The sequence below is a fragment of the Protomyctophum parallelum genome, assembly GCF_964188405.1.
Source record: "Protomyctophum parallelum genome assembly, chromosome: 1".
NCBI lineage: Eukaryota > Metazoa > Chordata > Actinopteri > Myctophiformes > Myctophidae > Protomyctophum > Protomyctophum parallelum.
This window is the reverse complement of record NC_139697.1, coordinates 73,804,115-73,829,114: the sequence shown is the minus strand read 5'-3', so window position 1 is coordinate 73,829,114 and position 25,000 is coordinate 73,804,115. Positions and strand designations below refer to the sequence as shown.

The window sequence follows — 25,000 nt, the reverse complement described above, 5'->3', positions numbered from 1 at the left end:
CTGTTTCTCATCCAGATGTTTCCGATCCTGCGTGCAGTTGGACTGCTTCAGAGAATCTTTTAAATCTCTGAATAGCGCCAACACGTCCCTCTGCTCAGCCAGCAGACGTCAGTGTGCGTCAAGCACACTTTAGGTCTGCGCGGTCGTCTGCCTCACTCTCCACTCTCACATCCACCCAGAAGAGCCTGCTCTGTGGGCTGCGTTATAGTGAATGGAAACACCCAACCATCGTGACAACCACATCCATCACGTCCGTCCTTCATGTTCAGGACTTTCCCACACAGTGCCTGCTGATGCAGCGGTTGTAGTGGAGAGAGAGCTTGTTTGCACAGTGCACGATGCAGCAGCCCACTATCACACCGTGTCTGTCCTCATTGTGTCCTAACATGATTCAAATAAAACAAATAAATAGCAAAAGCAGCAGCAGATGCCGCTTCGCACCGCGATTCGAGCTTGCAGATCTGATACTATTAATGTTCACATGTGATGCTGTACTGTACTATGAAATAGGGGTGTGCTGAAATATCGATATTGCGATATATATATCGATACGTCCTCCTGCGATAAGTAATCGATATCGATTATAAAAATATCGATATGTGACAGTGATAATGGTCAGTTGGTGGTGTTTGTGAGGTATTATGATGATTGTATGAGGCAAAGGAGGAGTTTATTGAGTATTAATTTAGTGTTTGAGTGGTGCAACACTATAGACAGCTATGTGTGTGTCCCTCCCTGTGTCCTAGCACGAAAATAGCGTTTTTCCAGTTCCAAGTATTTTGTAGATATATTGATATATCGAATATCGTGATAGTATCGGTATCGAGGGCCTAATATCGCGATATACATCCTATCGTGAGGTACCCATATCGTCCCACCCCTACTATGAAACTGTAGCGTACGTGTCGTATAGGCTGAGTCATCACATACATACAGTATATAAATAACGGCAATGACAGACGGAAACGGAGGAAATAGGTGTTTAACCCATTCTGACCGGGAACCCATTTTGGTGTTCATGTCATCATGTCATGCTTTAGCTATTGAGTGGCGCGCTACGAGCTTGTAGGTCTGCAATTTATTTTTTAATCAAAGAATGACTGACAATTTTAGAATCTGATCTCAGGTCAGAATGGGTTAATCAGACCAGTGTGTGTCCAGTGGAAACCTCGTATGAATCTGATCTCAGGTCAGAATGGGATAAATGACGGCAATGACAGACGGAAACGGAGGAAATAGGTGTTTTACATGAAGTCGTCTGAAGCTGCAGCACCATGTGAAGTGTGGCGTCCCATTTCTGATGACAAGCAGCGCAGACTTACCTGCTGCCTGCGGCTGTCGTCATTATTAGGCTATATATAATGTTTGCTGTCTCACCTGTCTGGCAGAAACTAGCTCTTATCTCCATATTTTAATGTATTATCTTTTCTCGTAAATTAATGCCCCACTTGATCTTACTACTGTGTCGCAAAAAATCTGCAGCTTGTTGATCTGCTACTTTTGCTATTTTTTTCCTGAAGGGTTTTTTTTTTTCGGACATGTGAGGTTTCCGCCTAACTGTATGTACAGTATAATTTATGTCCTGCTATACAGTTTCACATTAGCGCACTGTTGGAGCAGAGCTCTATGCTGCATGTCTCGGTTTACTTTGCTGGAATTTGCGTGTCTACAGTGCATATGGAAAAGGTGCAAGCATGTATTCATGTAGTATATGTACGTATGCATTTTTAGTTTAACTTTTTTTCTACCAGGAATAGTGCAATTGAGATTAAAGGGAGTCCTGGCCAAAACAGTAGCACACATAGAAAATAACACAAAATAAACATAAAATGTAACATCCCCATTCCCCTAAACAGAGCAGATGTGTGACGTTATAAATGCAACCCGTAAATGCCAAGACATTAGCAGACAGTACTGCTTTATCCTATTTTAAAAATAAAATAAAAGCCACGTGTTTGCAAATTACTGGATACAAAACGTGGGCTCAAGTGTCAAGGTCACTGTACATTGTGAATGAATACCATGCTTTCCAGGGGAGCTGTCAGCCTGGGGCAGCGTATTTGACTGCCATGGATGGTCATCTCTGTCTTTTCAAATCCAACAGCTGGCTGCCATGGACGGAGGAGAAAACAAAAGTTTGAACTGTAATGGAGACGAGTGGTCTCAATCACCGTCATTGAGTTGTGCGATTGTAGGAAGTCCTGTGGTCAGAGGTATTGTTCCTTGTTCTATCCTCTCTACCGCACCACTGGAGTCACATCATTTGGTTGGTCAACAATTTCAGTGTAACAACACAACAGGGTAGGGCTGGGCCACCATGTGACTTGAAATCAATATCACTATTATTTCAAGTTTTTGCCTCAATTACTATTGATTTACTACCGATTTCTTAAAAAAAGAAGAGAAAAAAAGGGCAATGGCATTTAAAAGAACAGATAGAGAGCAAAGAACATTGCAGTACAAAGTGCTGATGCATTCAATGTGCTATATAGATACAGTATTATTCTAAAGTGCTATTCATCATCGTTGGTTTTGGGGTCAGTATACTGTATGTCAGGCCGCCGGTGCTTGTTGCCCCGATGTTCTTGAACCTCCTATACCACATGAGGCAGTCATTATGTTTATGGCCTTTCTGACACATCAGTCTGTGTACAGTATATGTCAGATATGGGAGGGGGGGGGACACTGTGGAGAGAGAGACACACACACACACACACGCACACACGCACGCACACACACACACACACACACACACACACACACACACACACACACACACACACACACACACACACACACACACACACACACACACGTGAAAGATGTTCCTCATAACATGCTGTCTTCACCCATTATACCCTCAGGTCCACTTACACCCAGCTGGTGTGTGCTCTGCCCGGGCTGAGCTGAGCTGTAAGTGAGACATGGAGTTATGGATATATTGTACCTTACCGACGCCCTGTGCTATACTACGAACCGTTTCCTGTGCCAAATTGCCAATGCATTTTACACACACCTGGTGTATTTATAGCGGGCCTATCTGGTTGCTATCTGCCATGCCCGACATAATTAAGTCAGCGAAAAAGCCTTTGGCTTTGCTCCTCCTGGGCTCGACGCGCAGCTCTATATTTATCAGAGGTGGAAAAAGCACTCAAAGTGTCAATACTGCAATATAGAAATACGTAGTTGTATACTTGTGTCCGGGGAGCTCAGTCGGTAGAGCATGCAATCGCATTTCGACCGCAAGGTCATGTGTTCGATCCCGGGCACCGCCAACTCAGCGTATGAGTAGCATTGCTTGATGCTGTGCGGTAAGTACTGGGAGCTGATGGTTGCGCTCCACCTGAGCAATCCATCTCCCAGAGGTCTAGGCAGCGCATTGAAACGGGGATAGACTCCCGCACCCTGGCTGATATACCGACAATAAGCCTCTCTGACTTACTTACTTAGTTGTATACTTGAGTACAAATGTATTGCCATCAAAATGTACTTACATGTAAAGTACCAAAAATTATCATTATCATACAGAATGTCCCATTTCAAGTTTTCAAATGTCTTCTGCCCTGTCACTGTATTTTGGTGTTTTCACAGATTTAGTTAGTAGATACATGGGGATGTTTTGGGGGGCTGTCAATATTCTCTCAAATTTTCCTTGTGACTTATACATACTGTAACTTACGAGTTAATATATACACAATTACGTTTATGTGACATAAACGTATAAGGTTCTGTACATTAACAATGTAATTCAGGGGTGGCGTGGGTGAAAACAGTTGTTTATACAGGCGTGACCTGGGCCTCAAGAGTTTGAGAAGCACTGGTTTAGACCTCACTGTAATAAAATGTGAGGAGGGAGAGGAGGGGTGGGAGGATAGGTGCGGACAGGAAAAGAGACAGAGAGACAATACATGCTGCTCTTTCAGACTGCAGTGCAGTCTCATACCGTACCTTGTAGCAGCTGACTGGAGGCTATTTCCGTTCAGGGGGCCTACTACACACAGATAGACAGACAGACAGACGGACGGACGGACGGACGGACGACTGCTGCTCTGAGTCCTAAAGCTCTCTGCTGCTGTCTGGGTACGACTGCTGCTCTGAGTCCTAGATCTCTCTGCTGTCTGTCTGGGTACGACTGCTGCTCTGAGTCCTAAAGCTCTCTGCTGCTGTCTGGGTACGACTGCTGCTCTGAGTCCTAGAGCTCTCTGCTGTCTGTCTGGGTACGACTGCTGCTCTGAGTCCTAGATCTCTCTGCTGTCTGTCTGGGTAAGACTGCTGCTCTGAGTCCTAGAGCTCTCTGCTGTCTGTCTGGGTAAGACTGCTGCTCTGAGTCCTAGAGCTATTCTAAATCCTTTAGACCCGTTATTGGCGTTATACCAACCTTGAAATGTACCTTAGTTACGTCACCAAGAATGGTGGTCCCTTATTGGCTGTTGGAGGACACCGACATACATACCCCGACATACATACATACATACAGGAAGCATGAGGTCAGTCCGCTGCCCTCCCAGGTTGGCAGAGGAAGTGTAGCACCCAGGAAAAATGGGTTGTAAAATCATAGGATAAAAAATAAATTAAATTAAAAAAAAAAAAAGATAAACCCTATATAAATTTCAGGTATTGTTATTATTAACTATTTTATACTACGGATATTTGAAAATGGAAGATCTACAAGCTCACAATGTGCCACGATGCAACGTATTATTTATTTTACACATTTTCTTCTTTTAAATCTTCTTTTAACACAATCTTCTCTTATGGGGCTCCAATTGGCACAGAAGAATCTTTTACAAATGGGGGTGAATATCAAAATGAGAAAAAGAGGTTGCGCATCAGCAATGGTTTTCAGTGGAGTGCTAAACCCAAATCCAGTATACATAAAAAAATAGGAATTAAAAAAATTCCAAAAATGTAATAAATGACGGACAATATACTCAAATTTCCATTTCTTTATTGGCACACACCAAAAAGGAACGCTTGTGAATATCAATTTGTGGTTTCCTTGAGAATGTTTGATGGTGGAAACCCCACATGTCCAAAACTGTTACTTTTCAGGATTCAAATTCAAAACAAGCTCACGTTTCGAGCTTGTAGATCTGCTACTTTCGATGCTTTTGTGTGAATCTGTAGCGTGATCAAGTGGTATTTATGAATAAATAAATAATAGAATATGGACATAAGAGTTTTCTGCTCCGACAGCAACTATGATCAAATGACTGTGCTCTGGGTATAGTATAGCAACTATGATCAAATGACTGTGCTCTGGGTATAGTATAGCAACTATGATCAAATGACTGTGCTCTGGGTTTAGTATAGCAACTATGATCAAATGACTGTGCTCTGGGTTTAGTATAGCAACTATGATCAAATGACTGTGCTCTGGGTTTAGTATAGCAACTATGATCAAATGACTGTGCTCTGGGTATAGTATAGCAACTATGATCAAATGACTGTGCTCTGGGTATAGTATAGCAACTATGATCAAATGACTGTGCTCTGGGTTTAGTATAGCAACTATGATCAAATGACTGTGCTCTGGGTATAGTATAGCAACTATGATCAAATGACTGTGCTCTGGGTATAGTATAGCAACTATGATCAAATGACTGTGCTCTGGGTATAGTATAGCAACTATGATCAAATGACTGTGCTCTGGGTTTAGTATAGCAAATATGATCAAATGACTGTGCTCTGGGTAGTGGGTATAGCAACTATGATCAAATTACTGCAGTGCTCTGGGTAGTGGGTATAGCAACTATGATCAAATGACTGTGCTCTGGGTAGTGGGTATAGCAACTATGATCAAATGGCTGTGCTCTGGGTTTAGTATAGCAACTATGATCAAATGACTGTGCTCTGGGTTTAGTATAGCAACTATTTCACAGCATACAGTGAATATTCTGGGCTGAAGCCCTATAGAGCTATACTTTGTGCTGCACACAGGTACTAAACACACACCGCTGTGGTATTACTGTGTGTGTGTGTGTGTGTGTGTGTGTGTGTGTGTGTGTGTGTGTGTGTGTGTGTGTGTGTGTGTGTGTGTGTGTGTGTGCGTGTGCGCGTGCGTGTGCGCGTGCGTGTGCACGTGCGTGCACACACACACAGTTGTCTGGTGAACTCCCAGTACACTGCACTCTTAATGCCTTTCTCCTGTGAGCTTATGTGCTCTGTGTGTGTGGCTCTGTGCATGCGTGCGCGTGTGTGTGTTTGCGTGCGCATGTGAGTGTGAGCGTGTGTTTGTGTGTGCACGGGCATAATGTATAGCTGCTGACCTAAGATTGACTCCAGTATGACCTACTTTTCACATGCACCCCCTCTCCCTCTCTTTAAAATGAGTTAAGATGACCCCCCCCCCCCATCTTCAAACCTAAGTCAAACTAGGCCAAAGTATGCCCCCCCCCCCCTTCTCTCTTTCTTGCTACATTCCATATCGTCTCTGTCGGGTGGAAACCCAAAACTTAAAGTCCAAAACTGTTACTTTAAAAAAAAATGCCCATCTACAAGCTGAAATTTGTCACAACCCGATGCATTTTGAGCTTGTAGATTGGCTATTCTTTGCCATTTGCTATTACGTTTGTGTGCCGCTATAGCTGACTGTAGTATGACAAAGTATAGGGCATTCATTTCAGGAAAAGTTTCAATATGGAGATACAAGGTTTCTGCCCGACAGCAATGATATCTCAGCTTTAATTGATTCATTTGTAACTCTGAGGGTGTGTACGCATGTAATCAAATGGACCCGTAAAGGCCTATTCAGTTTTAGGTGAAGAGAGGGCCACCTTTTCGTTGGTCACCTCTTCACCAAAACGGTGGTTTTGATGGCGGTTTCATCACCGTGCTCATATTCTCTCCTAACCTCCATGGCCTGCAACAATTCCTCAAGTTCGTCCATTGTTTTCCCTCTGCTTTCTCTCTACTGCCTATCTGCCTCTATTCCATTCCTCTCTCGTCCTTTTCGGTTGCTTTCCTATTCTATACAGTCTTTCTCTCTTTCTGTCGCTGTTTCTATTATTTAATTGCTGTGTTGTCTTGTTCTCCCGCTGCTCTGTTTCACAAGTTTGTTGTTGGTTTTTACGTCGGGAAGCTTGCAAAACCAAGTGGCCGCCAACCCAACTTCTAGACCAATCACATGATTGCCCAGAGCCAGTCTCGGTGACCACCGTTTCGGTGTCTATAGGGAAAACAGAGAGCAGGGCTATGGGGAGAGCGGTGGTTCTCTCTTCACCGCAGCTCAGCGACGTCATGTAGTAGTTCTCGGTGATAGCGGTGGTCACCTTATCACCTAAAACTGTAGTATGAATAGGCCTTTAGGACGTGTGCGTTCAGATACATGTGTACACGCTCAGACTTACATAAACAATGCATACATGTTTATATTTTGAAGCATGGTAATGGTTGTATTGTGTACAACGTGTGCACGTGCTGCCCGTGACCACTATGCTACCGTACTGGCTGTCGCTAACAAAAGAAGCATGCATCTCCTCCATACATTCCAACGTGCACGCTCACGCTCACACGCCCACATGGCTCCTATTGTTCTGCACTGTTTCCCACTCGCCACGGCGTCTGTCTGTGGCCTTCTTTTCCACAAGCTCTGATTGCATCTCCCACCATCCCACACGACATGACGCGCACGAAACGCACAACGCACAAACACATGCTCATCAGTGTGTGTGCGTGTGTGTGTGCGTGCATGTGTGCGTGCCTCCCTGCACAATGTGTGTGTGTGTGTGTGGACCCTCCCACACGCTAACAAACATGCACTCGCACACACATACAGTACACAGATTAATGTACAATCAAATACACACGGTCATGTCACATGAGTATTTCTGCCCACATGTAAATGTGCACACGCACGCACAAGCCTGACGCTTGCTGTAGTAGTTATGAGTGACCTTTATGGAAGTTCAAGCACCCGGGCCAATGTTCCCACCGATATCTTGCCATTGATTGGCCAGACTGCAGGGTCATGTGACCAAAGGAAATGCTGTTGTGGTGGAAGTCAAAGTTTGTGAGTCTCAGATGAAAAGAGCGCATGTTTATGTGTTTGTGTGTGTGTGTGTGTGTGTGTGTCGGGCATGTGCAATGACGTCACTTTGGTGAGTGTCAGGTACTGTCGTGTGTGTGTGTGTGTGTGTGTGTGTGTGTGTGTGTGTGTGTGTGTGTGTGTGTGTGTGTGTGTGTGTGTGTGTGTGTGCGTGTACGTGAGTGTGTGCGCGCGAGCGTGCGTGTATTGTGTCAGCCTGGAGAGCGCACGTTTTGACTATACGGCACCAGAGAGGAGAGAGAGGAGGAGAAGAGGAAGGGCTGAGGGTGGAGAGACTCTTTTGGCTTCCAGTGAGGGCATGTTGTCGAGAGAGCAGGAATGCTGAGGGAGGGCGAGCGAGCACCAACAACTCATAAGAGGCTGTGAGGAAAGAGAGAGAGAGAGAGAGAGAGAGAGTAGAGCAGCGTGGTGGAGTAGTCGCGCACACACAACAAGCAGCACAGACCGAGACGGAAACCGATTCCAAAAAGAGCCAAGATGGAGGCGGTGGACGGCCGCGAGGTCGACACTACAGGAAGCGGAGACATTGTTGGTCCGTCCGCTGGCGTCGTAAACACAGCGGGGGGCGAGGAGGAAGAGCCACCGGACGTGACGGCAGCGCCGGAGGCCTGCGGTCCGGACAATGCTCGGAGGAACCGCCCTGCCGCGAGGGCGGCGGACTGTGCCGCCGGGGGGCGTGTCACTGGCCGCACGGTGGCCGGTGACTGGTGGAGCGGCGGCGAGGGGGCGGCGGCGGAGACCCCCGGGGTCGCAGCGCAAACCGGCAGCGACGACTCGGAGTGCGACGGCGCAGCGGCGAGCGAGGGCGCCTGCCTGGAGGTCATGACCCCCGACGGACAGGACCACTACCTGAGGCTGGGCGACACGCCGCGGAGGCGCTCAGCACTGCGGCTGTCGCGCCTCATCGGCCGACAGGTGCTGCTCAACAAGCTGCAGAGAGGTCAGATTTATTGTTCTCCATTACGCGCTCAATCGGTTCTGAGTGGAAGCTGTCGTCGGAAAGGGAAGGAAAGCTGTCATCGGAAAGGGAGGGGAAGGGAAGGGGAGCGGCGGTGGGAGGGGATCAGATAAGGACCTTTGCCTCATTTGGTCTCATCTCGGCGGGACACGTGGCTGCTGTGCTGTGCTGTGCTGTGCTGTGCTGTGCTGTGCTGTGCTGTGCTGTGCTGGGGTGTGCTGTGCTGTGCTGTGCTGGGGTGTGCTGGGGGGATCTAACCTGTTAACCCCCCCGCCCCACCACCACTACCACCACAGGTGGTTGTGGTGCGGAGGGCTGAGAAGCGGTCATAATTTGTCTGGTTTTGTGTCGTTATCGGACCTGTTCGAGAGGTTTGCGTTGCTGTTTTAGTATGTGTGTGTCCTGTCACTCCTGTGTCTCATTTAGTTTAGTGTAAAAGTTGAATTAATATTAAAACCTTTTTTTATTAATACAACTACATTTTGTCCATTTCGTATCGTAGATTTTGCTAATATAACTCATATTATACAATTTGGGTGGTTGTTTTATCTCCGTGCTCTTCTGTTGAAACATTTAGATCGAGTCTCACCTATAGACACAGGATCTGACTATGAATTGTGACTGGATGGATGGTCAGCATTCAATTTATCCCCTGATCAAGCAGGCAGACTATTAGCTCAGTGGTAAGAACTGTAGCCAATATCCAATTATTTTTTACTTTTTTTTTCTCTCCGACATTAGTCGTTATTCCAAATCATTTCTCCCCACACATTTCTGTATTGCCAGTGCCACTGCTATTGTACCCTACTGGCTCCGCTGCCAGTGAGGAGCCCCCACCGGGAGGACGTACAGTTGTATCCTACTGGCTCCCCTACCAGTGAGGAGCCCCCACCGGGAGGACGTACAGTTGTATCCTACTGGCTCCCCTACCAGTGAGGAGCCCCCACCGGGAGGACGTACAGTTGTATCCTACTGGCTCCCCTGCCAGTGAGGAGCCCCCACCGGGAGGACGTACAGTTGTATCCTACTGGCTCCCCTACCAGTGAGGAGCCCCCACCGGGAGGACGTACAGTTGTATCCTACTGGCTCCCCTGCCAGTGAGGAGCCCCCACCGGGAGGACGTACAGTTGTATCCTACTGGCTCCCCTGCCAGTGAGGAGCCCCCACCGGGAGGACGTACAGTAGCGCTGACAGGCTTACTCGTCTCTAGAAATGGATATAAAGTAATTATACTGTGTGTGTGTGTGTATATATATATCCAGTAGATCTTCTAACTCAGAGAAATGGAATGCAAATGAATGGAATTTTTAGATCCATTAATTATTTCCACCGTGTTTGCACAGTCACATGTGAGGAGGGGTGCGTTGGGTTGGCTGTATTTGCACAGGGCAAACGCTCAAGATAAATAGCTTTCGGACCTCAGTACTTCATGTGGGAGAGAGACATCTCCCTCCATCCATTCATGCTCTTTAGCAATAGTTGCTGTCGGTCAGAAAGCTCTGATCTCCATATTTTTTTATGTATTTTTCCCATGCATAAATTAATTCCTTACTTGATCATAGTATACAGCGTCACACAAAAGCATCAAAAGTAGCAAGTTTTGTAGATCTGCAACTTTTTCTCTTTTTGAATTTAAATCCTGAAAAGTAACAGTTTTGGACATAGGAGGTTTTTGGTTTTTGGCTAGAAGAAAGGGACAGGAACAGGGTTCCAAAACTCCCCAACATGTCCTGCTGCTTTTCCTCAACTGGACTTGGAGTTGATGTTTGAGAGTGATATATCGGTCAGAACAATATATTGGGCCATTACTTGACTCGGAAATTATGCAGCTGATTTCTTACCACTTTCAACCTGTTGTCCCTATTTGGGATAATTATAGGCAGATATTTATTACGGTTTTCAAAAATAAAACAAATAAATAATCTCACGCATTGTGAGCTTGTATATCTGCTATTTTTGGAAGAAGTTTAGTCATTCATTATTATTATTTTTTTTTTTTTCTCAAGATCTCAATAGAAAGTGTAATGAAATTATTTAAATTGATTAGAAAATGCATTTTTTTTCCTTGTTTTTCTTTTTAATTAGACCCTCAGGGATCCTTGAGGGCGTTCCAGGGGATCCCAGTTACATTTTAACAACTTTATCCATTTATACATTAGCTATTCAAAAACAGCAGATATACAAGCTCACATCACATCACACATCTACTATTTTAGAAAATATTTATTAAAAAAAGTTTGGAAATGAATACATTTAGATTATTTTATTTTTTTTGGGCTTGAGCTGGTCTAAGAAAATTCCAGATTTGCTTCAGACTCAAACATCTAGCCTTGGTCGAGCTCTACGTTTGAGTTTCTGTCACAATGCTGAAGAAAAAGCAATTGTGTGTGTGTGTGTGTGTGTGTGTGTGTGTGTGTGTGTGTGTGTGTGTGTGTGTGTGTGTGTGTGTGTGTGTGTGTGTGTGTGTGTGTGTGTGTGTGTGTGTGTGTGTGTGTGTGCGCGTACACGTGCATGTGTATGTGTGTCCACTCCTCAGCTATGTATTCCATCAGCTTCCTCTACTTCCTGTCACATGACCAGTGTTTACAGTGGGGAGTGGACAGTGGAACTTCCTGGTTGTCATGGAAACATCACAGCACAGGCACTGGACTGGACACCTTGGTGTGTGTGTGTGTGTGTGTGTGTGTGTGTGTGTGTGTGTGTGTGTGTGTGTGTGTGTGTGTGTGTGTGTGTGTGTGTGTGTGTGTGTGTGTGTGTGTGTGTGTGTGTGTGTGTGTGTGTGTGCGTGTGTGCGTGCGTGCGTGCGTGCATTGAATAACTTGCAAAAAGTTCAGAGCTACAATAATGCTAAAAGGATAATGAGCTTATGGAGCGGCTATTTTTGGAAAAGAGATTTAGTGTAGAACTACAGTATGCATATGGACAACCTAAATATGTACACTTGGACACTTCACCCCTTTTGCAACCAGTTCTTATTTTAATGATGTTTTGGAGACAAGAAACACTTTCCTGGCGTTTGTGCATGTGCATGGGTTTGTGCATGTACAACTTCCTGGTCTCAACTGTGCATGTTTCTTTCCTTCCATGGAGCAACATGGCGTCGCCCGTACGGTCTTCGCGTCTCGTCCTCTTTAGACAGTCCTTGATGTAGTCCAGGAAGTAAGTGAGCCCAGTGTCCATGACATCATGGACACTTTGAAATTCTAAAATATCTATATACTAATCCTACTATAAATGCGTCTGTGCGTGCGTGTCTGCTTGTGTGTACGGTTGTAATGCACATAACTCGAGAACCGTTTGCCCCACCGACTTCATATTCGACACACGTTCCACACCCCCGCATGCAGGGAGTGCAGTGCCCGGACTCGAGTCGGTCGAAACGCCACAAAAGGCTCTGGTCAGGCTCTGCCAGTGGCCTAATCAGCCTAAATCCCCTCACCTGTGCAATTTCCAGCCTCTGCCTCAGCCAATTGATTGCCATGGCAACCCCACACCTGACAATTGATTAGCTACTTAACCACAGGCACAGTCAGTCAGTTTGCCATCTTCACACACAGGCAGATGCCATGGCAACCCCACACCTGCAAATTGATTACTTAACCACTCCACTTTTCACAGTCAGTTTGCACTCTTCACACACAGGCAGACAGACAGATACAGAGATCTCCATGTGGGACACAGACAGATAGTTAAAACGGGTGCTATGACAAGTTGACAACACGCATTAGTAGGTTCCCAAGTTGCATGGCTCTCAAGTAGGCCGGTGGCCAACGGGCACGTACAGGTCTAGTGTTGATAATATGGCATACTGACTATCATGACAAGAAATTCATGGCACTTTCAAAAAGGTTGCCGAGCCCTCTGCAATGATTTCCGCTCCAAAGCAGTACATTTTCCATACCAAGCTGTGATGCAGTGCAGTGGGTGAGGGTACTTTCAATGGTACCGCACACTATTACATGAACCACTTGAACTCCAAGGTCCATCTGTAGCCTGGGGGGGAACTTTAGCAAAAAATAGAAGATCTACAAGCTTGTAGAGTGGCTATATTTGGCAAGAGGTTTTGTGTAGAGTAGACACACAAATAGGCGGTCCAAGTACAGACACAATTGAACTCAGGTCCAGTTTACTGAGTCAAGTGGGTGCTGGTTAACAACCTGTATTATAGTATATCGTTGCTGTCGGCTAGAACATATTATCTCCACATTCATTTATTTTTTTTGTGGTTTTGAGGGGCCGCTATAGCCCCTCCTATGACCAGCTTTCCGGGTTTGGTTAAACACAAACATTGAAGACAAAAGTGAGGACGCAAATTGTGATTGGCCGGAATGAGATGATATGATGATGTATATGATAAGAGCGCCCGTCACAGCTTCACACGTGTGATTTTTGAATAAATGATTGCACTACGTGATCATCATACTACAGCGTCAAAAGCGTCAAAAGCATCAAAAGCAGCAGATCCACAAGCTTGAAGTGCGCCTTTTGAGCTTGTCGATCTGATGCTTTCACAGTTTTGGACATACAGTATGAGGTTTCCACCGACAGAGACCATATGAATATGAGCTGTTTTGACCTTAATTGTAAGACGTGTGTCACTGATTGACTCCAAAAATAGTGTGGGACATTCGATTCCAATATAAGGAACCATCGCTCATTTCAAGGGACTTTTGACAACATTAATTGTAATGTTGTGTGTTGTAGTGTTATTTGTATAGTGTAGCGTGTGTTGTCTGGTGTTGTGTTGTTTTGTGTGTAGTAGTATCGTATTGTGTGTAGTTGTGTACCAGGTTGTGTTGTGTGTAGTTGCGTGTCAGGTTGTGTTGTGCGTGTGCGCTGATGAACATGCAGAGCGATGTCACGACTTGCTGCTTCTGAAACATACTGCTGACATACCTCACATCATCTGACACACTGGAGAGAGAGGAGAGTGAGAGAGAGAGAGAGAGAGAGAGAGAGAGAGAGAGAGAGAGAGAGAGAAAGAGAGAGAGGGGGGGGGGAGTGAGAGAGAGAGAGGACAGAGAGAGAGAGGGGGGGAGTGAGAGAGAGGGAGGGAGAGAGAGAGAGGGGGAGTGAGAGAGAGAAGGAGGGAGAGAGAGAGGGGGAGTGAGAGAGAGGGAGGGAGGGAGGAGAGAGAAGGGAGAGAAGGGAGGAGGAGGAAGGGGAGAGTAGGGAGGAGGAGGGAAGGAGAAAAGGAGAGCAGTAGAGGAGGAATGTAGATGGAGAAGCAAGTTCCTACCTGCGATTTAGTGTTTATGATTCACATAAACGTCACACACACACACACACACACACACACACACACACACACACACACACATGCACACACACAACATTCCATCACCTACACACTCAGATTGATATTCCAGCTGATTCGTTTTAGAAGAACTCAGTGACCCAACCCTGAACTTCATTGACCGGAGGAGTTCCCCATAGGGCTTTGTACATTTTCATACATTTTCCAAAAATTGTAGAAATTGTAGATCTACAAGCTGTCAATACTCGTCAGTACGTCTCTTCATAACACGTTGTAGCGTGTAGATCTGCTAGTTCCGTTTGTTTGTTGTTGGATCAGTAATGTTCAGTTATTTGATTATAAACCAAACGGAAATGTATTCCCCAATTAGATCGCTAAGCGCATTTATCTGTATGACAATTCATGGCCAACGTCATGTTGTAATGGGGGCAGCCCTACAACAGTGGTTCCCAAACTTGTTCATGTCAGGACCCCCAAATTTACACTAATAGCCCACGGACCCCCATTAGAAAATATATGCCATGGACCCTCATAAGAGCAGTCAAGCATTAGCCTACGGACTTATGGCATTTCTATCTCTGGGACCCTCAATTTATATTGTAAAATCAATTCTGAGAGTGCAGCTGCGGACCCCCTGGGACTCCCTCAAGGACTCCTGTGGGTCCCCGGTCCCCACTTTGGGAACCTTTACTGCCCTACAGTATGGGTATGCGATATGGGTTCATGTGGTTAAATGTCCTCATCAGACTCCATGTGAGGCCCAACAGCTGTGGAATGCCAATGTGATCCAGCACATAAACTGATTATCATGTTGTCACAGAAACATCCCTCCCCTCCCCTCCCCTCCCCTCCCCTCCCCCTCCCCTCCCACCACCCACTTGGTGCTTTTTCTTTTTTACAGAACTAGGGAACAAAACCACTGCAGTGCAGGATACCTCCTTCACATTTACCTCCCTTTATTGTGGTCTCCTGATAGAAAGATACTGCACATGTCTTTCCAGGCCAATTTTGATAGAGACCAGTGAGTGATACACATCCTTGTTTAGTGTCCTCTCTCTCTCTCTCTCATCTCTCTCTCTCTCACTCATCTCCTCTCTCTCTCTCTCTCTCTCTCTCTCTCTCTCTCTCTCTCTCTCCTCTCTCTCTCTCCTCTCTCTCTCTCTCTCTCTCTCACTCTCACTCTCTCTCTCTAAAACCCTGCATAGTGAAGTGAATGCAGCTCTCGCACGCACGCACGCAATACAGGAAAACTCAGCAGAGAACTCTGGCTCTTTACCACCCTCTGCTGGGAAGCAGTGTATCTATCTATCCAAATAAACTTGCTCTTCAATCTGCTTGCATTTTGAAGCTTTATAATTAGTTTTTTGATGCCATTTAGGCCTCCATCACTGCAGCACCACCTTCTAAGGATAGGGTTCATAAGCTCTAACCTGGACTATTATTGTTATTCTTTAATGAATACATGAATACATTAATGAAATAATAGCATATCTACAAGCTGAGAACACATTGCACTGCAACAAGTATTTGTTGCAGTGCAATGTGTATCGTATTTATTTATTTTTCACCTAGGATGACATGTCCACGGAGACAGGTTAAAATAATTAGCCTAAACTCAACAACTTTTCAATTCTTTCACCTCCAGATCCTGCTACAGTCGTCCACATAATTATGTGATCACATCAAAAAGAGTATCAAAAGTAGCAGGTCTACAGTACAAGCTCGACCTGTGTTGAGCTAAATTAGCTGTTTTAGTATTTGGATCCTGAAAGGTGACATATATTATCAACGACATGTTATTATATCATTAAGTAATTGAACTCAGCCCGGTTGCTGTTGAAAGGCTGAAAATGTCACAGGGGTAAAAAAAGAACAGATTTTCTCACAGGTACTCTGTGTCCCTGCACTGTGTACATCCGCCGACTATTTACCCCAAAAAGATTTGATCAGGGGATTCCAAAAAGGAATTCGGCATCTGATAAGCAGATTGGCCCGATTGGCTTCAGATTCAGCCCCCTGACCTTTAATGTCCAATAAAAGCAGCCGATTCTTGCCGGGGCGTCGCATTCGCGACGCGTCCTGAGCCTGCAGATGGGCTGTTTGCGGTGCGGCGGCAGACACCGGCATTAATTGGGCATAATAACGCTCGCAGACGGCTCTCTGCTTGAACCCGCGCTGACTTCATACCAGCACTGATTCTATTTTACAGTGCATTCCTCCCAAGGGCCTTACATCATCCATCCACACAGTACAGACATACCAGCCTCCTCCTAGAGCCCTGTGTTCTGGAGATATACTACCCCCCCAACCCCCTCTCCCCCATCTCTCCTTCCCTGACATTTTACCTACTTTTCTTCTTTCACTGACCTCTCTGTCTGTCTGTCTGTCTGTCTGTCTGTCTGTCTGTCTGTCTGTCTGTCTGTCTGTCTGTCTGTCTGTCTGTCTGTCTGTCTGTCTGTCTTTCTGTCTGTCCTCTCTGTCTGTCTCTGTCTCTCTCTCTCTCTCTCTCTCTCCAGATGCATGGTGATGCTGGACTAAGTGCTTTAGCGTGTGTGGGAATATGGCCGCGGTGCAGACACTCTCTCTCTCTCTCTCTCTCTCTCTCTCTCTCTCTCTCTCTCTCTCTCTCTCTCTCTCTCTCTCTCTCTCTCTCTCTCCTCTCTCCTCTCTCTCTCCCTCTCTCTCTCCCTCTCTCTCTCTCTCTCTCTCTCTCTCTGTGTGTGTGTGAGAGAGAGAGAGAGAGAGAGAGACAGTCAGTCAGTCAGTCTGTATGGTATGTACATGACAGTATGTGAGGGTGTAGGCTACTATGTGTACTGTATACATGTGTGTGTGTGTGTGTGTGTGTGTGTGTGTGTGTGTGTGTGTGTGTGTGTGTGTGTGTGTGTGTGTGTGTGTGTAGTTCTTCATGTAGATTGTGTGAGCACAGTTTCATCAACCTATCCACTCTGTCATACAACAACAACAACACAATAGCTGATCGAAAACATCACGTGAGTTACTTTGGTATTTGTTTTTTAGTACAATTTTGAGGTATTTGTACTTTACTTGAGTATTTCCAACAGGTCAGCTCCATATATGGAGATATAAGGGTGGCAGCGGGGGCAGTGTCTTGAATGTACAGGGTTTGATGAGGGCCCAGGTAGGGCGGGCCTTAATCTTCGGGCCTGTTGAGAACTAGTTTTTGCCGGCTGCCGGGCACGGCTGCACTAATAACTTTGGGGCAGGCCCGTCTAGAGTTAAATGGACAGGTATCAGTCAAAAGGAGACATCGAAGAGGAAGGATGGATGGGGAAGGATCAACATATGGAATGTCAGAACAGGTCAGCTCCATATATGGAGATCTAAGGGTTTGATGTTTAAAGTCAGATGTAGAGTTGCTGGCCAATATTGATGTCATCAGGGATCACCATCCCTGATGATATCACGTGATTACACGAGGCATGGTCATGCCTGGGGTGACGGACCAACCAACCAACGGGAAATGCATGTTTTCAGTTTTAGTAAATGCGACCTGCATGCGGTCGCAATTAACCACTTCAGCCCTATATGCATTTCAGCCATTTGAAAATAGCAGATCTGATCTACAAGCTCACAATGCATCACTATATGCAACGCATTGTGAGCTTGTAGATCGTAGACTTGTAATTATAAGTTTTACTGGATTGCAGTATTGAGTACCACATTCAAGTACTTTTTCCCAACACTGAATTCCTCACATGTTTTTGAACATTGTTTTGCCTATAATGATGAATGAAGATGCCAGGCTTGATGTGGTCAACCCATTCAATCCGGGTAAGCATCTGTGAGTCATTTTAGAACTCGGTTACTATAGCGGCACAATCATTTTAACCACTTTAACCATATTTTATACTTTGGCTTTTCAAAATGAGCAGATATACAAGTTCATAGCGTGAAGCGAACATTTTTCCGGGTGTCCCTGGAACAATTTATTTTTCAAAAATCTGTTTACTGAATTAGAAGAATTATTTTTAGAATGAGCTCTCGGAGGAGCAAACTGTCCCACCATGGCTCAGACCAAAACCTCTGAGGTCCAGAACGTGTTGGTGGTCCACAGACTCCACACCAGTGGTTCCCAAAGTGGGGTCCGGGGACACCCAGGGGTCCTTGAGGGAGTTCCAGGAGGTCACCAGCTAACTGATAGTTTGGAACCAAATGGACCCTTATGGGTCTGTAACTCAGAGTTAAATTAACATTGGTTTTACAATATAAATTGAGGGTCTCAGAGATAGGAATGCCATTAAATGGGGGTCCGTATAGACTAATGCATGTCAAACTGTGTTTCCTTGACATTGAACGGGTTGAGAAACTTAGCTAGAGCCGTAAAAATCTTCTCTTATGGGGGTCCCTGCCATATCTTTTCAAATGGGGGTCCGCGGACTAATTAGTTTCTAATTATGCCTCCCTGTCTAGTCTACCTGCATTTAATACCTTTGACCTGTCTAGTCTACCTGCATTTAATACCTTTGACCTTCCTCCCTGTCTAGTCTACCTGCATTTAATACCTTTGACCTGTCTCCCTGTCTAGTCTACCTGCATTTAATACCTTTGACCTTCCTCCCTGTCTAGTCTACCTGCATTTAATAATTTTGCCATAAATCATTAGATCTCTGACTTTTTTCCAACCTCAGACTCGTATCAAGGACTGCCAAATTACCAGGAACATCTTTAATGTGTTTTTGAAACTTTGAAACTCAAACAACTTGAACAGGTCTGGGAACAGGTCTGAGAACAGGTCATTTGGTCTGGGAACAGGTCATTTGGTCTGGGAACAGGTCTGGGAACAGGTCATTTGGTCTGGGAACAGGTCATTTGGTCTGGGAACAGGTCTGGGAATAGGTAATTTGGTCTGGGAACAGGTCATTTGGTCTGGGAACAGGTCTGGGAATAGGTAATTTGGTCTGGGAACAGGTCATTTGGTCTGGGAACAGGTCATTTGGTCTTGGAACAGGTCATTTGGTCTGGGAACAGGTCTGGGAACAGGTCATTTGGTCTTGGAACAGGTCATTTGGTCTGGGAACAGGTCATTTGGTCTGGGAACAGGTCATTTGGTCTGGGAACAGGTCTGGGAACAGGTCATTTGGTCTGGGAACAGGTCTGGGAATAGGTCATTTGGTCTGGGAACAGGTCATTTGGTCTGGGAACAGGTCATTTGGTCTGGGAACAGGTCATTTGGTCTGGGAACAGGTCTGGGAATAGGTCATTTGGTCTGGGAACAGGTCATTTGGTCTTGGAACAGGTCATTTGATCATTTGGTCTGGGAACAGGTCATTTGGTCTGGGAACAGGTCATTTGATAGATTTATTTGATCTGGTGATGGAATAGATCTTTTAGATACTATACTTTGATGGAGCACGCTGCATCTCGACTACAAATGATGAGGCATTCCATAATATCACCCCATCTAGAATTGAGAAGAGCACAGCTTTGTGCGCGGTTCAAGTCATAGACCATGACGTATGCGGAAGTGCCGTTTGCGACTGTGCTTTGTGGCCGTGATACGTCACTGACTTTACCTCTGCGTTTTCAACCCAGCTTTGTGGGTGTGCGAAGTCTCCCTTTCCGTGATGCGCTGGACCGATTTCAGAGCGCCCACAGAACCTGGCCCAGCACGGAAAAAACACAGTCAGGGGCCAAAGATAATTCACTGCCCTCGTTCAAAATGTACTGTGTGTGTGTGTGCGTGTCTCACTCAGATCACACTGCCACATGGAGCCACGGTACCCAGGGGCCCTTGACTATACCAGGGGACCACTGGAGGCCATGAGGCTCTTTAACAATTTACTAAAATATGCGATCATTGCGACGTGAGAGTGCAAACTAGCCGAAGACACCAACTCGGGACTTTTGAAACGCTGCCCTCCAGTCCCAGCTGTCTAGCATAACGTGCTATAGCTAGTGTGAAATCAGTATCAAACTGACAACCCATCGGAGGTCTTTGAAGATGTATGTACTGTATGTGTTACTGTATATTTGTTTATTTGTTTATTTATTATTAACTGTTGTGCAAGCAACAGTTAATTAGTTAAAAACACATTACATTACAGAGGACCGCAATGGAAATAAGTCCAAGGACTTTGTTATCCTCAAACTGCTGTAACCCTGTAGTTTTATTGCATTTCTAATAAATCAAATCAAAAATCAAATCAAATCAAAACTTGCCACAGCGATGCTTAATTTATACTCATCGTCGTTATTTCCGTCCCTTGCCAAAAATAGCCCAAACTGCAAGGCCACAACGCATGGCATCCTCGACTCGCTGTGTGCTTTTGAGTTTTGATCGGTTTGGCTATTAGTATTATTTATTTATTTGTTGGCCGCGCGACACCGTCACATACCCGTATATGACAAGAGTTTCAATAAATCAGTCTGGGCTCTTCTCCGGTCGACTCCCATTATTTGCCACGTCAATAAAGTCCAGGAAATGTTCCTTCCTGTTCCCAGTTCCTGGTGTTGAGCGCCTGTGAGAAAGCCTGCAGGCCAGGACAGGAAATGATGTGATGCAGAGCCTGGCCGTTGTTTTAATGTGACCTTGAGGCGCAATATGTGTGACAGACACAACAGCAGAGAGAGGCAGTGGTGGAAAAAGTACTTACTGTAAAAGTATCAATACTGCGATGTAATATACTCTGTTACAAGTAAAAGTTTGTCATTCAAAATTTACTTGAGTAAAGGCACTAAAGTATTGGTATCAAAATGTACCATTAGAAATGACTCATTATGCAGAATGCCCCATTTCACAAGCTTTCAAATGGATAAAATGTACAAAGATCCAAAATGTTTATGTTTCCTAATAATCAACATCTACAAAGTAACTAGTAACTAAAGTTTTCAAATAAATGTAGTGGAGTAAAAAACAAAGTATGACATTTGGATCCGAGATGTAGTGGAGTAGAAGTAAAAAAGTATTATTGGAAATTGGAAATACTCAAGAAAAGGTACAAATACCTCAAGTACAGCATACTTAAGTAAATGTACTTAGTTACTTTCCACCACTGGTGAGATAAGAGGCCTGACGGCGAGCGAGAGAGAGAGGGAGAGAGAGAGAGGGATAGAGAGAGAGAGAGAGAGAGGGATAGAGAGAGAGTGAGAGGGATAGAGAGAGAGAGAGAGAGAGAGAGAGAGGGATAGAGAGAGAGAGAGATAGAGAGAGAGAGAGAGAGAGAGAGAGAGAGAGAGAGAGAGAGAGAGAGGGATAGAGAGAGAGTCAAGGTTTATTGGTCTCCTCCTGGCCTGTGATAAAAGCAGAGGAAATGAAAGATGGAGAGAGAGGGAGGGCGGGCGAGACGACGACGGGGCACACATACTTTTTCATGGACAGACTTCTAAGGACTTTGAGAGCAGCAATCCATTGTTATGTAATCTGGCACCCCCATTATGTAATGGATTACTTTATTATTACCCCCCCCCCAAACCCCCGACATTCCCATGCACCGCCACATGGCGTGGCACCAATCACACACACACACACACACACACACACACTGACACACACACACACACATACATGCACGCACGCGCACGCACGCAAACGCACACACACACAGTAAAAACCCTAACTCATGTACACACACACAGTCAAACACTACACTTGTGAGGACATCATCATTTTAGGATGGTCATTTATAAATAACATTTTAGTATTCAAGGCTGGGTTTAATTAATTGCCTGCCGGTGTCTAGCACCCAAAATAGCCGATCTACAAGTGTGTGTAATTGTGCACGCACGCACGCACGCACGCACGCACGCACGCACGCACGCACGCACGCACGCACGCACGCACGCACGCACGCACGCACACACGTCACACACACACACACACACACACACACACACACACACACACACACACACACACACACACACACACACACACACACACACACACACACACACACACACACACACTTCCCTTCTATTGTGTGAGATGGCCTGCTGGCTGCTGTCATACAAGCTGCTCTGCAGGGAACATAGAAAGGCCTGACTGCTGGGGAGGCTGCTGGGTGGATTAGCGCCTCCTGTCTGTGTGGTTGTGAGTTGCGAGGTGAGCTTAATGCCGTGTTTGTGTATACCAATTAATCTCTTGATTAAATTCACCACAGATGAATAGGTGCCTTGTGTCCCTTTGGCGACGGGAGGTCGGACATGCGCACACACGCACGCACGCACGCATGCACGCACGCGCGCACACACACACACACACACACACACACACACACACACACACACACACACACACACACACACACACACACAAAGACACACACAAAGACACAAAGACACACACACAAAGACACACATACATACGTGCTTCCTAATGCATGTACCCTATAGTATGTCTATTGAAGCAGGAGGTCTTGCCACAATTAACCACTTAAAACCCAATATGGTTAAGCGGAGTCCCTCAGGGCTGCAAACTGTCTCTTTCTCCCAATACTTTGACCAGTGAGTGATGTTAGAGAGCTCCGCTAGACCGCTAGACCAGTGATGGGCAAGCTACTTGGAAAATGTAGTAAGCTACACTACCAGTTACTCTCTATTAAATATAGCTCAACTACAACGAAGCTATCCCCAGATAATTGTAGCAAGCTACACTATAAGCTACATGGCAAAAGTAGCTAGCTACATGGACACTACTTTTTTTTAAAATATTTTTTATCAACTTAACAAATAGCCTAATAGGCAGGCAAAAATGCTGAGTTTGATTGTTTATTAAAAAACAAACAGGAAACAAGTCCTGATTCATGTGTTCAGTGTTGGGAAAGTTATTTTTTTATTAACTATAGTTCAGTTCACAGTTATTTTTTTTTAAAGGAACTAATTCAGTTCATAATTCAACATTTTGAACTAAAGTTCATGGTTCCAAAAAATGAACGATTTTAGTTATTTTTTGTTATTTTCTTTTAAATTATTATTATTGCCACAGCCTAGCCATTTGCACACCAGCTGAGAGACATAATTTAGACTAGAGAATGCTAGTCTCTCAAGACAGACTGTTGCCTCGATAGGCACTGTTTTACCGAATATTTGAGGATGGGATACTCAGATTGAGAGAATGCTGACAGGCACTTAAATGAGATGTTAATGTCCTGTAGTAGACTTAGAAATAAAACTAGTGTTGACTAATCAATACAAGTGGCTCTTATTTTGATGGGGCAGTTTCTGCACAAGAAGTCCGTTTGACTTGTAAACAAGCTACGATGAATGAGCTGTCAAAGTACTATAGTCGCTAAACCACGTTAGCGATCAAATTTACAATATGAAAACTTTCACTTAGACAATAATGTAGGTTACACACGCTGGAATTAAACATGGAACCTGCAGGCAGCATTAGGTGAGTAATTCATTGTGTTGTGCTAGAGATAAAAGGACAGCTGCTGCGTGGGATCCTCTTGCTGCTTAACAACATAACTGTGTCAGACTCTTCTTATCTAAACCAACCAATCATGGATTTTTTTCCAGGGATTTTTTTCCCCACAAAACTTTATTTAACAGTCAATTTGTAACGTATAGCTTTTGTTGAAAGCTACGTCACTACTTGGGTCTAAAAATAGCTACACTACAAAAAACACTACTTGGTTCAAAAGGAGTGAAGCTACCGTCAAGCTACTGATAAATGTAGTTAAGCTATGTAGCTTCGCTACTTGTAGCTAGCTACTGCCCAACACTGCGCTAGACCTACTAGACCGCGTGCGACGGAGGCACGCGCCAACTTGAGCCACGAGAGACGCCACCAAGCGAGCAGGTGTCGAACCTTGCGAAGTTCGCTTGGGCCGACTCAGCGGCGTCCGTGAGTCCGTTGAAACCCGATAGGCACAGAGTAGTAAATCCCGTCCAAATGAACACCCTAACCCATTGGGAGGAAAAGGCAGGTCGCCTCAGGGCTTTGTAAAGTATGTAAAGTATTGTAATCCAATTCAAGTGAGATTTGTGTTTACTTATTGTATATTTCACTATCAAGGACCACACCACCAAATGATGACGTTTAACACATTTTATTAACGAAAAGAAGAATGCATGAAACGATGAAGGAAACAAATGATGAACAGAACGAAGATGACCCACGACGGGTCATCTGGCCATCGGGTAATTTAAGCTGAGGTGGGGAGGCTTCGGGGATCTGCCATAGCTCCCGGGCCTTGTAAAAAGGAGAGGTTAGAGAGGGAGTAGGATGAGAATTAGGGTGGGGGGAGGGATGACAAAAGTGAGAACAGAGGGAGAACCGTGGGTTGGATGGGCTTTTATATATGGGCAGAGGTGATCTGATTGGAGGTGGCTTGATAGGGGGTGGAGGTAGCTGCGTTGGAGGTGTGGGGCTGCTCCTGAACTTCAGCTATGAGCTCCATTTTGTTTTATTAGGGTAATTTTGCCGCTAATAAACATTTTCGGCCCAAACAAACGCCCCTGCGTGGCTTGCCGTGTGGCCGTAAGGGCCCGGGGGGCTAAAACATTACTGTAGCACACCGGCACTGATGCTAGTATTTTTCGTTATTGTGGGGGAAAGCTTTTTGCTGAAAATATCAATTGACGTTGTCTATCTGCTTCCATAGACCAACTGAAATCAAGCAGTTGAACAGCCTGGGCGAAATGTGATGAAACTCACTGACTGCTTTATAGCTGGAGGACACAGAGACAGGACTGAAGAGGATATGGTAGCACTCTAATAACTAATTAGTTACTAATAACCTGGACATTCCAAGTGCTGTCTGTCTGTCTG

General features: G+C 45.2%; 1 protein-coding gene across 3 annotated transcripts in view; it reads left to right on the top strand.

The window, feature by feature from the left end:
* The window catches only part of LOC310870687 (stAR-related lipid transfer protein 13-like), a 121,810-nt gene that overhangs the window by 65,879 nt on the left and 30,931 nt on the right, over window positions 1–25,000 (top strand). Inside the window, exon 1 of one of the 3 annotated variants that reach the window (XM_083781956.1) lies at window positions 8,413–8,987. The exons of the other annotated variants lie outside the window; for them this stretch is intronic. Coding sequence (XP_083638082.1) covers window positions 8,525–8,987 — 463 coding nt within the window. The 5' untranslated portion in view covers window positions 8,413–8,524. Of the gene's footprint in view, window positions 1–8,412; window positions 8,988–25,000 lie in introns of those variants that run through there. 3 annotated transcript variants of the gene reach the window in all.